This window comes from Tenrec ecaudatus, chromosome 7 (assembly GCF_050624435.1).
Source record: "Tenrec ecaudatus isolate mTenEca1 chromosome 7, mTenEca1.hap1, whole genome shotgun sequence".
NCBI lineage: Eukaryota > Metazoa > Chordata > Mammalia > Afrosoricida > Tenrecidae > Tenrec > Tenrec ecaudatus.
This window is the reverse complement of record NC_134536.1, coordinates 130,894,521-130,908,377: the sequence shown is the minus strand read 5'-3', so window position 1 is coordinate 130,908,377 and position 13,857 is coordinate 130,894,521. Positions and strand designations below refer to the sequence as shown.

At 54.4% G+C, this 13,857-nt stretch overlaps 1 protein-coding gene across 1 annotated transcript; it reads left to right on the top strand.

The window, feature by feature from the left end:
- Positions 1–1,404: 1,404 nt before the first annotated feature.
- APOBEC2 (apolipoprotein B mRNA editing enzyme catalytic subunit 2) lies at positions 1,405–11,075 on the top strand. The gene is made up of 2 exons (XM_075554107.1): positions 1,405–1,550; positions 10,532–11,075. Exons 1-2 carry the CDS (start codon positions 1,405–1,407, stop codon positions 11,073–11,075), a joined length of 690 nt encoding a protein of 229 aa, XP_075410222.1.
- The last annotated feature ends 2,782 nt before the right edge of the window (positions 11,076–13,857 follow it).

Here is a 13,857-nt window from a genome sequence, read left to right as displayed (position 1 = left end):
TAAACCCGCCAGGTGACCTGCAAACCACCACCCCTTACCCCACCCCAGCCATCTTCTGAGGCCACCCAGCTCTGGGAGGTTTCTAGAGGCCCCGGGCACCACGCCAATTGCAATGGGCTTTTATCTGGTCCCTCCGGTGTCTACTCTTCCCCATCATCTTTATTCTCGGCCCTACAGCCCAGGGGATGCTGTAAGTTGTCTAGATCTAAATCTCCGATCGTGGGTCAGCACTGTTTACAAACAGTGCCTTCCCATGGCCCTCGGTGGAAAAGGCACGGTTCGTACAAAGACCTACAGGGTCCCGGCCTTCGTCACCACCAGTGGCTGCTGAATGGACCCCGGCCCGTGCAGTCCCATCTGAGTGTGTCAGAGTAGAACTTGACTCCCTACGGCTTCCCACGGTTGGCTTTTCAGAAGGGGATCGCTCCCGCCGCAACCTGTGAACACATGCAAGTCCACTCTCCCAGGCCCAACTCAAAAACTCTAAGCTTACTGGTGCCCTGGGTTACACACGGGGCTGCTAACCACCAGGTCAGCAGTTCAAACCCAGCGGCCACTACATAGGGGAAAGGTGAGGCTTTGTACTCCCTTACAGAGTTACAGTATCAGGAACCCCCAGGGGGCAGTCCTACGAAGGTGCTGTGAGTCGGAATCTGCTTGATGGCAGTGAGCTTAGTTTTAGTTTGACATTTAGTAATTAATGACAGCTGTGATTGCTACTTGAGGCTCCTTGGTGGGGTGGGGGTTCCCCACAGTGCACCAGGTCTCTAACCTGCAAGTCCACATCCCCCTCTGAGCTACAACTCTGGCCTCTGCCGAAATGGGCCCTCCTTTTCCTGGGCCCCAGCACCCCAGTCCACCTGGCCAGGGTTTCTTTGCAGACACGCCCTCTAGCACGTTCCATCTTGCTGACGCTACTTGGAGTTTCTCTGCTAAAATCTCAGGAGCCGCTTCTACAAGCCCACCTCAGTGGCCTTGGCAAAGGCTGGGTGGGAAGCCCCGGGGTGGGATATAAAGTAAGGGTGGAAGGAGAGGGGGAGACCGTGAATGCATGTGGAGCATGCAGAGGTAGGGCTTGGAGGGGCACAGCAAGCCAAGCCATTCCCACCTGCCAGCTTCCTGTCTTTGCCTGCAGATAAATAGGGGACACCAATGGCCACATTTTCCATTCCCCCAAGCCCAGCACCCGCCCTCATCACTCGATTTAAAAAAAGGAGAGAGGGGGGAGGGAGCAGGCCTGGGGGAGGGGCAGGAGGCCTCTGGTTATAAATGCAGTGACCCAGACGGGTGGCTGCAGTCAGCTGGGCCTCCTCTTGTCCTCCTGAGCCAGGCAGAGTTGCTGACAGCTGCTGGGGCCCCTGCGCCAGGCCCTGCTCTCTGCAAGTCCCCAGCCTCAGCCCCTCCATGGCCCAGAAGGAAGCCGCTGTCCCCGAGGCTGCTGAAGGCCCAGCGCCCGCCTCCCAGAATGGGGAGGACCTGGAGCACTTGGAGGACGACCCCGAGAAGCTGAAGGAGCTGATTGAGTTGCCCCCCTTCGAGATCGTTACAGGGTAAGAATGGGGGTGGGCCCGGCCCTCCTCCATGGGGGCCCTCCTCCCTGGGACAGTGTTCGCTGTCTGGAGGCAGGCGGCCCACACTGAGGGTGGGGATGGCAGGGGGTCAGCTGTGTGCCCACCAGGGGCAGCGTCATATTTCCTGGGCTTCTCTGGGTGAAAATTGGAGCCTGCTAGCTAGTGGCAAAACCCAAACCCACTGCCTGCCGTCAAGCGGAACCCAGTTCTTAGGGTTTCCGAGCGTGTCCATCTTCAGGGGCGCAGACAGCCTCTTCTCTCGGTTCTCAGCTTGCGGCCCAGCACCCACAGAGTCACCAGGGCCCTTTCCAGAGAATAAAGCCACCCCTCAGGCCTCCTGCATCTCAGGGGAAGGGTGGTGTCGCGCTAGGAAGCGTGGCGAGGGGACGTCAGATGAGACTGGCATGTGTAAACATGGCCACTGTTCCAATCCCCCCTCTGCCTTCCGTGAATCTCTCTACTCCCCAGTTCACTCCGGACAGGCCTCTCTGCCTGTCTGCGTCCAGCTCCTCCTAGGTCCTGGGTCAGGGGTCGGTAGATTCATGCTCCCCGTGGCTGGGCGGCCAGCAAAGCCTTTTGTTTTCCCATTAAATCTTTTCTGAGTCTCCTTAGGAGTGGGCCACAGTCACCCTAGGGAGACAGCACTCCGGGCACAGCACCCAGAGCCAACACAGCAGATGGACGGAGGACTCCAGCCACAGGGATGGAGGGAGGGAGGGGCGGGGTCCACTCTGTCTTCGGCAGAGTGTGCTGTTCTCAAAGACAAACCCGGCCTACCTCCTCTGCCCTCTCACATCCCTTCAGTGTGGGGTTCCGCTGGACTCCTGACCAAGAGTACATAGCACCCTGGGCCCCAGGGTCTGCTCCCACAGTAGGGGGGCCTCTGGCAGGGCCTGTGATGACTTTGGGTGGGCACATCTGAGGGGTCTCAGCAGGCATGGGGCCCTGGTGCTCTGGAGACACAGGAGGAGACCTGGTTGTTGGAGGGGGGGGGGGTCATTCTGACTTGCAGTTGTCCGTTTGGCAAGTGCTGTGTATTCGTTTGTTCATCCTGGCCTCTGGGTTTCCATTTGTAATGGAAAAGTTGTACCAGCTGATTCCTAAGGCCCCTTCCAGCTTGGCTTATGGTTGATTTCAAAAAGAACGGGTGGAAAATGCGTCCCAGGTCCGAAGGACTGAGAAGTACCCAAGCTTCCATTTACCCATGTCCACAAGCCTCGTCTCACCCACCCTCACCCCATGCTGCACACTGAATAAGATAGACATCTGGGAAAGCCTAGAGTATCCAGGCTAAGAGAATCCCTCAATTCCAGTGCTAGGAGACCCTTTTTCTAACCCATAAAGCATGCTGATCTGTGTTGATCCTAGTCTGTCTGTCTGTGTGTCTCACACACACACAGACACACACACACCTTGTCCACTCTGTGCAGTGTTGTGAGCTCTCAAGCACTGAGACAGAGCAGGTCAAGAAGGGAAGGAATCTGCGCTGGTGGAGCTGAGCGTGTTTTCAGGGTCTCGGGGGGGGGGGGGTGGCGGGGCGGATTCTGAAGGGGACGTCCTCTGATGTTTGGTTAGTCCGAGGACTTATAAATCGTAGCATAATTCCCATGCGCGGGCTCACTCCGTTCTCAGCACCACTGCAGCAGAGGGAGACAGACGATTGCCCATTTGGCTCAGCGGTTAAGCCTAGAGCCCTAACTAAAAGAAGGTCCATGGTTCAAATCCACCAGCTACTCTGTGGCGAACGATGTGGCCGGCCGTCTCCTTAAAGCTGACCATCTTGGAGACTCCACGGGGAAGTTCTACTCTGTCCTAGAGGGCAGCTATGACCAGGAGTCGACTTATTGGCAATGGGTTTGGTTTTCTGGTTTACAGAAGGGGACAGCTTGTTGGTGCTGGGTTCCAGGTCTCTTCATCGCCAGGGGCTCAGGTGAAGAAGCCCAGCAGGGCAGGCAGTCGGAGGGTCCTCTCGGAGCAGTCGGGGGCGGGGGGGGGGGGGGTGGACACCAAAGCATGTCCTAGCCACAAGCAACAGCTTTGGAGCTCTGTGTCCTGGGCGCCTCCTGGTAAATAGATAGCCTAAAAATAGCGCAGAGGTGCGGCTGTGTCTGTGCAGAAAGTGGCGAAGGGACAGCTTTAGATTCAAAGAGGTCAGCACGGCAGCTGCTCTACTAGACGGTCCCAGGGGGACTGAGAATTACCGACGCTACCAGCTGCCGCGCTCCCTGCCGTCGAGTCGATTCCAGCTCACAGAGACTTTAGAGAACACGGTAGAACTGCCCCTGTGTGTTTCTAGACTGTAGCTCTCGTTCTCCCGCAGAGAGACTGGTGGTTTCAAACTAATGACCTTGCGGTTCCCAGCCCAACTCGTAACCCACTATGCTACCAGGCTGCTCCAACTCCTTCCAACGCCGTGTCTGTCAGAGTAGAACTGTGCTCCAGGAGGCTCCAGTGGCTGTCTTTCAAAGGCAGACCACCGGGCCTTTCTTCAGAGTGCCTCTGCATGGACTTGAAGCTCCAACTTCTCGCTTAGCAACCAAACCTGTTCATTGTTGGCACGGTCCACCCAGGGGCTCCAAACTAGCAGAGAGTAGGCGGCTTAGTCTCCTAAGACATTCTGGATGGGAAAGGGAGGGTTTCCGTGGGAATAAGGGGTCAGGAGTCCTGCTTTTAATGATTCTGGTTAGAACAAGGCACTTCAGCTAGAAAAACGGATCTAAGAACATTAGCCAAACAACAGGGGGAAAGCGGTGGTAACAAAGGTCTCTAAAATTGTAGCGGTGTGCTGGGCCATTGTGTGCTGGACTTCGCAGCTGCGCTCAATGATCCTTTGAAATCAGGCCCTTGTGGGCGTATTTACACTATGGAAAGGGACAAACGCTAGAGAGCGGGGATTCTTTGGCGGCCCCCTCCCAGAAAGCGTGGTGTGAGACCTTTACCAGCAGGCCACTGAAAGCGAAACCTCTGAAGCGAGAGGAGGAATCAATACGGAATCCGGTTTGGTCACTGTTATCTGAAAGATAGAGTGGGTGGGGGTGGGGGTGGGGGTCTAGAGGAAGCGCCATCCCACAACGCTGAGCAGCCCTGCTGTTGGTAGTGCTTTTGTGTCAGTGACAGAATGAAGCAAGGCCTGGCCCGTCGTCTTGGCCCAGCCTCAACCTCGTTCCCAGGCCCTAGCCCCTGGTGACGGCCACTGGGTCAATCCATCACACTGAGTGCCTACCGCTGTCCTAACCCGGCAGGACTGGAATCCTAACCCTGCCTTCGGAGGAAGAAACTAAAGCTTAGAACGGTGAACAGCTTGCTGGAAACTCGCTGACGGGGAAGGGGTATGTCCTCTAGGCATGTCACAAAACTAAAACCAGCCAACCCCCAAACCCCAAAAAGGTTCTGCTTCCAAAATACATCTTATTCTCAGAGCAGTCTCAGGTGTCCAGCAATACTGCACACGGGCAGCCTCGTCTCCCTGTCCCCTCCCTGCACACCGTGTCTACGATTAGCGTCTTGCGTCAGTGTGGTGCGTGCATTCCAATTGATACACCAATACCGATCAATATTATGAACTGAAGCCTGGGGTTAACACCGGGGTTCACGCTTCGCGTGCTTCGGCCCTGTGGGTGTTGGCCATCGGGCAACGTCCTCATGGGGCACTCTGGGACCCGTGTCCAGTGCTAAGCGTGCCGGGTGCTCTCAAGTTGGCTCTGAGTTGCAGTGACTTGACGCATGCGGCATGGAGCATGGGTGACCAGGTTCCTGGATGTTGCTGTCTTTGAGTCCCTTGGGAATCCAGGACCGCAGAGTGACCGGGTGTCCCAGCCTGCTTCCAAGGCTCTTGGGAGTCGGAGCATCCTGTGTCAAGGAGAGGTCACTCAGGGCAAGGGAACAGCTCCAGCCGTGCTTTGGGTAGATTTTCATCGAGTGTCAACAAGGTGCACCCAGCCCACTGGCCCCCTTCTCAGCTCCTATAAGCACAGGCTGCTAGAACCCACTGCGGCTCCTCCTCCACTCCTCTGCCTAGGCCCACCTCTTAGCATCCACTGCCCGAGTGGTCCTCAGAAACAGAAAGAAGGATATTGAACCAGGCCAGGCTGCCTCTTGGAGCTCACTGCTGGAAGGTCTGGGAGGGAAAGCTGAAAACCAGTCCACACTCAATTACCTGGGAGTGGATTTTCCACTTCACGGATTATTTTGGTGCAAATATTTAATCTCACACCGCCTCTTCTGCCCTCCAGGTTCACCGGATAGATTTATGCTTAGGAAACGCGAATGAATGCCTTTTAAGGGGAACCTGAGGAAAATTTTTCCTAGTAAATGTAATCACATCCCTTTCCCTCCACCAAGCAGAGCATCATCCCAATTTTTTTTCCCGTTGATATTAGGAGCATCAGCATTGCAGACCCAGTAGGTTGGGAGGAAGTAGATGAAATAGGAACGGTCGTGTTTCAGAAAGGGGGAGGAAGCCTGCTTTAGAAAGATGCTCTCTGAGGCTGGGGGAGGAGGTGGAATTAGGCTGTTGCTTTCTGTTCATAAAGACATGGATGCTCGGGGGTGATTAGCTTGAAGGAATCGACGACCAGCCTTTAGCTCTCTCCTGCCACTCTGGAGGAGCACACACACACACGCACACACACACACACACACACACACACACCCCTTCCACTTCACACACAGACACACCTTCCACTTCACCCACACGAAATCTAATGCCAGTCTCTCTCTCCTGCTACTCTACTTCAACACACACACACACACACACACACACACACACACACACACCTTCCACTTCACATACACACACACCTTTCACTTCACCCACACGAAATCTAATGCCAGCCTCTCTCTCCTGCTACTCTACTTCAACACACACACACACACCTTCCACTTCACCCCCCCCACACACCTTCCACTTCATACACACACACACACACACACACACACACACCTTCCACTTCACCCCCACACCTTCCACTTCACCCCCCCACACACACACCTTCCACTTCACACACATAAACACACACACACCTTCCACTTCACCCCCCCTACACACACCTTCCACTTCACACACACACCTTCCACTTCACCCCCCCACACACACACCTTCCACTTCACATACACACACACACACACACACACACACACCTTCCACTTCACCCACATGAAATCTAATGCCAGCCTCTCTCTCCTGCTACTCCACCCAGACACACATACACACACACACACGCCATGGAACAGTCGAATACTTGCTAGGGCTGGGAATGAAGGGATATACGTCTTAAGTATATGATACTTAGGTTTATCCATATGCTCACATGGCGAAAAGAGGAAAAGATGTTGTGATTATCCAAGAAATTAAAAATACTCAACTCACTGCCGTCCAGTGGACTCACATGGACGCTATAGAACAGGGTAGAACTGCCCTTGTGGGTCTCCAAGACTGTAACTCCTTACAGAGTGGAAAGCCTCATCTTTCTCCCTCGGAGCAGCTGGTAGTTCCGAACTGCCCACCTGATGGTTAGCAACCCAACTAGAAATTCACTGGTTAGCAGATCCACTACAAATTCCTACCAGGCTTCCTGCATCCAAGGAATTAGGTGTCGCTATTTCCTTCCTCCTGCGAGTGGGCAAAACAGTGTGGGCTTACATTGTGCTTCTACGAAGCCACCGGAGGGGCCCGTGCTGTCTGACTTCCCTGGAGAAACGTCGGACATCTGGGGCCCCCTCTGGGCCTGGCTGTCTCGGCCTGTGGCAGCCCCAAAGAAACTTGGTCATCCTTTCCGCGCTTTCAGCCCCAGCAGCCCGCAAGTGCAGTCTCTGAACAAGCCTGAGGGCGGGACGAGGTACCAAATCCTTCCCCGCCATCTCTTGGCACCTTGAAAGCGTTTCTGTTCCTGAAGCACTTAGTTCAGTGCTGAGTGGCAGAGCAGACCATCGGGCTGCTGGCCAGAGGGGTAGGCAATGGGATATTTATAGAGAGGTGACCTTTCTCCCTCTGCCTGGGGTTTCAGGTTTCTTGGACCCCCTCCTCCGGCCTAGGGAAGAGGAGGGGGTGGGTGGGAGAAATGTCTGAGCTTAAAAGTGGCGGAGAGAAGTAGAGCAACTTGGAAATGCATGCTGGGCCACATTCTTTCTGCTGGTGGGGACTTGGCAAGGTTGGAGCAGTGCTTGGGGGTGGGGTGGGGAGTGGGGTTCCCAGAAGGAAACCCCGAGGGGCCACCCAGGCACCAGCAACTCCTGTATTGCTGGAGCTCTCAAGCCAACCAACCCAGTAGCCAAGAATATTTCCCAAGGTTCCAACTGCGAATCTATGGTACCTGATGGCTCTGGATTGGACTTGGAGGGGAGGGTGGTCTGGCAGGACCTGAAGGGCAAAGAAGGGTGGCCCTGTGCTTCTGGGGAGCCTTGTCCCCACTCATTTTCCCCACTCCTCTCCAGGAAGAGAAGGGCGTGGGGGAGTGACCTGGTGGGGAGGGTGTCACAGGAAGCGCTGAGTGTTATGGGAATTCCTAGCAAGGTTCACCAGAGAAGTGGGGGGATCATCAGCTCCCCATTCTCCTGCAATAGTAAATAAACACACACACACACACACACCCTCCACATCAGGACAGGGACTTAGAGCGCTAAGAATAGAGCTCAAAGGAATCCTGGGGCTGGGTCTTCCAACATGTCCATGTCCAGAGTGGAAACAACATGACAACAGGGGACATGGAAACTTGGGTGGAGGAGGAGATCTGGGGGGGGGGGGTGTTGGTAGGGGGGTGAAGGGCGCCCTGCAGGGATAGGACTCAAGTTTACTCAGCTCTTGGGCACCCACTGCTCTTCTCTAATGAGCCAAGGGCCTGGGACATCAGGGATTCCCCTGCAGGCCAAGTGTTTGCGTGACCTCTCTGGAGACAGGGCAGGAGTGGAGAGAGGGGACAGCCGTTCCTGACACCATAGTCGATCTTCAGGGGCAGTCGGGGAGACCCTTCCACTTCTCCAGCTCGGTCTCTTCCTCTTCCTTCCTGGCCCCTCCAGTCTCTTATGCCCATGAGAGCTGGGGTGCAGCCCCCCTCCCCCACCCCTGCCTGTCAGTGAGCTGGTGTGATCCTGCGCAGGTTCCAGCGAGCCTCCAGACTAAGGTGGACCAGGAAGCAAGGAAGAATGACTTGGGTGATCTGTTCTGGTGATCGGCCACTGGAAACCCCAGGGGACAAAGCAATTGCAGTCTCTATTGAGAGTGAGGTGGTACGGACACGGGCAGCGTTTTGTTTGGTTGTGTAGCAGCGGATTTAAAGGCAGCCAGTGACAACCATTTGTACCAAACTTTTAAAAAAGCAACCTGAGCCTTTTCTGCTGCTTCTGGTTCCTGATCTCCCAGATCCTCCTTGAAGCCAGTGAATGCTGGGTTCCCAAAGATACCTCAAAACCACACTGACACCCAGTTGCATAGGCGTGTAGGGTGGGTATTGACATGAGCAAAAGAAACTCTATATTGAAAGTAGCTGAAGGATCAATGCTTAGTCACGGTGTTTGTACAAGTAAACAAGCTCCAGATGCCCACTGGTAAAACGTATCCAAACTACCAGACGGAGCCATCAAGGTAACAGTGACGTAAGCAAAGTTGTTTGCCTTAAGGTATAAAAACCCTGCCGGTGCAGGCGAGCTTCAGAGCTTCTTGGATACCGAGGGGACACCACGCCGCTCTGAGCTCTCCACCGGTAAGGTAAGCCCCCTGTGATGTACAGCAGCCTAATGTGTGCCAGCATGTGCTTAAAATTATATTCGCGGATATTGGTTATGTTGGGCTGCTGATCAAGGTCAGCAGTTTGAAACCACCCACTGCTCAGAGGGGAAAGGTGAGGCTTTCTACAGTCGTCGAGAGTTACGGTCTGAGAGGCCCACGGGGGCAGTTCTCCTTTGTCCTGCAGGGTGGCTATGAGCGGGGTGGGCTTTCCCCCAGTTCGATTCCCCCCTTCTTTCGCAGGCACAGTTGTATTCCTTGGACGGCGCTCTCAGGGGGCCTTTCTTCCACTCCAGAACCTGCCAAATAACGGTCTCCGCGCTACCAATGTGTTTTCGGCAATCCTGCTAATGCTCCTAGCTAGATTATACGCACCCGAAGGGGAGAGGGCCAGTCTTTTGTTAAGTGACTCAGGGTTACACACAAGCTAAGTTCTGGCCCCACCCATCAAGATTCTTGTACAATCAGCAGGTGCCCCACTGGTGGCGCAGTGGATTAAACCTTGGCTGCTTGCTGGCTGGAAGATGGCCTTTGAGAACTCACCAGCAGTCCCAAGAGTGCACCAATTGGCCATCTGCTTCCATGAGGACTTTCGGCCTCAGGAACCCCAGGGAGTTCTACTCCATCCAGTGGGATCCCTACGTGCCCGACTCCACCCAGTGGGAGTGGGCTTGGGTTTTGTGTTTTTCTGTTTGGGGATTTTTTAAGGGCGCAGTGTGCTCCACACCATAGATCATCCCTTGCCCAGGAAGCAATCGACATTTATGACAAAGGGGGTGGGGGTGGGGGTGGGGAAGGCTGGCATGAAACGCTCAGCAAAATCTCTGGGTGGTTCTGGCAGGTGGCATCAGGCACGCTAGCGACTTGATCAAGTTGTCCTTAGAAAGTGGCCTCTCAAACCTGGCCTCCTATGGGAATCATCCACGGAGCTTTGGGAGATGCCTCAGCCCTTCCTTTGCGGACACTCCCATCTAAGTGGTCTGGGGAAATGGACCAGGACCTCCGCGGCCTGCCCCCGCCACCCCAGTTTCAGCCCCTCAGGCTGGATTAAAGACGCACTGGCTTCCAGGAGTGCCCCTCCTACGTGGACTACCAGAATACAGCCCCAGCCACAATGCCCTTCCACAGTGCTTCCTCTCATCCAGATAAACCCTCTTGACCGCTCTCACGCCTTTCCGACGAGCCCTTGGCCCTAGCATCAGCCATGTCTCCTCCTCTCCCTTGTCCTTTTCCCCTACAGAGAACGGCTGCCTGCCCACTACTTTAAGTTCCAGTTCCGGAACGTGGAGTACAGTTCTGGGCGGAACAAGACCTTCCTCTGCTACGTGGTGGAGGTGCAGGGCAAGGGGGGCCAAGTGCAGGCGTCGCGGGGTTACCTGGAGGATGAGCATGCCACCAACCACGCGGAGGAGGCCTTCTTTAACACCATCCTGCCCGCCTGCGACCCGGCCCTGCGCTACAACGTCACCTGGTATGTGTCGTCCAGCCCCTGCGCGGCTTGCGCCGACCGCATCATCAAAACCCTGAGCAAGACCAAGAACCTGCGCCTGCTCATCCTGGTGGGGCGGCTCTTCATGTGGGAGGAGGCTGAGGTCCAGGCCGCTCTGAAGAAGCTGAAGGAGGCCGGCTGCAAGCTGCGCATCATGAAGCCCCAGGACTTCGAGTACGTCTGGCAGAATTTTGTGGAGCAGGAAGAGGGCGACTCCAAGGCCTTTGAGCCCTGGGAGGACATTCAGGAGAACTTCCTCTACTACGAGCAGAAGCTGGGGGACATCCTGCAGTAGGGCCCTGGGCCCCGCCTCGCGTGAGTTCCTCTGGGGCTAGGGTCGGGCCACTTTATGAGCCAAGGACAGGGAGGGTGAACGGTGGCATGATGTTCCTTGGCATTGGTTGGTCGTGAAAACATTTTACAACCCAGTCACGTGTGTCTCTCCTCTCAACACCTCTCCGGAAGTCTTAGATGCCCTGCGAAACTGCCCCAGAGCTGGGGCAGTCCAGGTTGACAGGGACCGCCAGGCTTGGAGAGCTGACATGAGTCTGTTGTGAGAGGGCCACGGGGTGTGGTAGATTCCAACTCAGATCCTACAGGACAAGGTTGAACTGCCCCACTGGGCTTTTCGTGGCCTGTGATCTGCAGGGTTGGCGGTTGTGAACCAGCAGCAGCTCCTCGAGAGACAGACTGGGCCTTCTACTCCCATGGCAGCTAGTCTCAGAACCCACAGGGGCTCGCTGAGTCAGCAGTGCCTCAATGGCAGGGAGCGAATCTTTACCAAGGCTGACTGTGGCACAACGGGTCGGGTTGGGCTGCTAACCTTTAGGTTCCTCCATGACTGTTTAACCACAGCCTTGCAGGGACTCCCCATAGTAGGATTAGATCGCTACTGAATAACAACAGAGATGCTGTTTAAAGGTCCTACACATGCCATGTGTATGTGCAGACTTCGTGACCCTGTATACTTTTGATGTCCCAGACTCTCACCCCCAGGTGCAATCTGACCGGTGCATTTTTTGTCGGATGCAGATTTTTCATTCCTTCCGAACCTCTTTGCTTCATCACTGGTCCTTGTGCAGGTAGTTCCCCCAGTGGATCTGTCCTCAAGAGGCACCTTCAGCTTTTTAAACCCACGATGGCACGTTGAGAGAGATCCATGGTTGTTGTGTGGTCTTATCTCATTCAAGAACTATCTCCTCCTGTTTTGAACATCTGAGCAGAAGAGAGGACCGGGCATGACTCAGCAGTGTATTATTACTGTACAGGATCAGCAAGGGGTTAAAACGATGCTTGTAAATCAGGCAGCAGCTCAGAAGTAGCCTCCTCCGGATATCAAGAGGTGACAGAACTGGAAGTAAAGATTAGCTATTTAAGCAAATAATTAGGACACAATTAAGGCCAATTTGGCCTCTTGCTGAGGGTAAATTAGACTCTCAGAGAAACGGGCCAGTTAGCCTCAGGAAAGGGTGGGCTGGAGGCTCCGCGACAGGCTTTTTTTGGAGTTGGTCTGTCCTAGTTTGCACATCCAGAAGGGCTATGATGAATGCCGTTTGTCAGGCCCAAGTAACTCATCAAAATCTCCTGTACCACCGCCCTCTTAGAACCCATCTCCAATCCTCAAACCACCCACCCACCAAGAGAGCACAGAAGCAACGTGCTTTCCTGAGGCGATGCCACTTCTTTCAGGGGTCTTTCTCCTAGTGCCCGTAGAAGAGGCTGTGGCCTCGGCGTCCCCTGTCCCCAGCAGACTCCACCCTGAGAAACGCCAAGTAGCAGTGGAACATTTCTGAGGTTGACGGCTGCAAATAGGCAGCTTCCCAAGCCCCCTGTAAGGTTGTTAGGATCGGGGCCGTCCCTGTAACGACAAATCTACATAGGTCTAGGAAGAGCCCTGGCGGAGCAGGCTGGAAGGTTTGGGGACAGCAGCAAGTGGTGGGTGGGCGGCAGACTCTTGGACTTCCAGCCCGGGACCACCTCTTCCAGCTGTCTTGACTAGCAGGCCCTCTGGGATTTTATTTTTTGCTTTTATCCAAATAATCAGGAAGCTAACGCTGCTCTAAAAGGGAGGCCTGTGAACAAGTAGATTTAAAATATCTTTTCATTTTGGATAACTGAGTCTTATCTATCTTCAACAAATCTAAACAAGTAAAAAAAAAACCGGGGCGGGGGCGGAAAACAAATCTCTAAGGGGAAATCCCGTTTTTAAATCAAATTAATTTTTAACCGATTACTGTAGTATCCAAGCCAATTAGCATGCTTCCTTGTCCTGTGTTTGAGTTGGTCAAGTTCCTAAAGGTTCAAATGTACCAAGTTAAAAGGAAAGAAAACAACAAAACAAACCATCCATGGGCATGAAGTCATGGTCACAGTCCCGAGATGGCTCAGTTTAGTGAAAAGCCTCAAAAGAAATGAGTCTTTGTTAAACTTCTCGTTCGCTACGGAAGGGACAGAATAGGATTTAAGAGCCCAAGTAAGAGAACTGTGAAGGCAGATCTCATCTGTGGCCTTCGCTCTGGGACAGAAATATGAAAGGAACAGATCCCATCCTGGGGTCACCAGAAATCCTGGGAGACCACCCAGCAGGAATTCAAGGCCTTGTTGGGACACCTAGATTTAAATTTTTGACCCTCTAGTTTGGGGTCAGCAGGGCTCTGGCTAACATGCTGTTTTCTCATGAAGGTCTGCCTGCTGCCAGGAGACAGTAGTGACACGCATGGCCATCTGGAACAACCATGTCTTCCTAATGGCACTTGGAGCCAGACAGCATCCAACACCAACCGATCCGACTGGACGGGGCCTTCAGAGGACTGGACACGCGCCTCTCATCGTGTGCTGCACGCCGGCTGTGCTTGCTCTCAGGCTGCTCTTGGAATAGCGCAAAGCGAGCTGCCCGGAGGCAAACGCAACCACCTGGGGGCAGCAGGCACCATGGGGCTGATGCTCCTTGTGACTGAGAAACACAGAGCCAGTCACACCCACGGTGCAGGTCTCTGAAATACACCCAGAAATGCATTTATGCTGTTTTCAAAAACAGCAGAATTAATAAAAGAACTGAAGTGGTGTGTGGTCTGTAG

Coding starts and splice junctions, on each gene's coding strand:
- APOBEC2 (XM_075554107.1), top strand. CDS start 1,405: ATGGCCCAGAAGGAAGCCGCTGTCCCCGAGGCTGCTGAAGGCCCAGCG. Junction 1,551..10,531: donor CCCTTCGAGATCGTTACAGG/GTAAGAATGGGG, acceptor TTTCCCCTACAG/AGAACGGCTGCCTGCCCACT.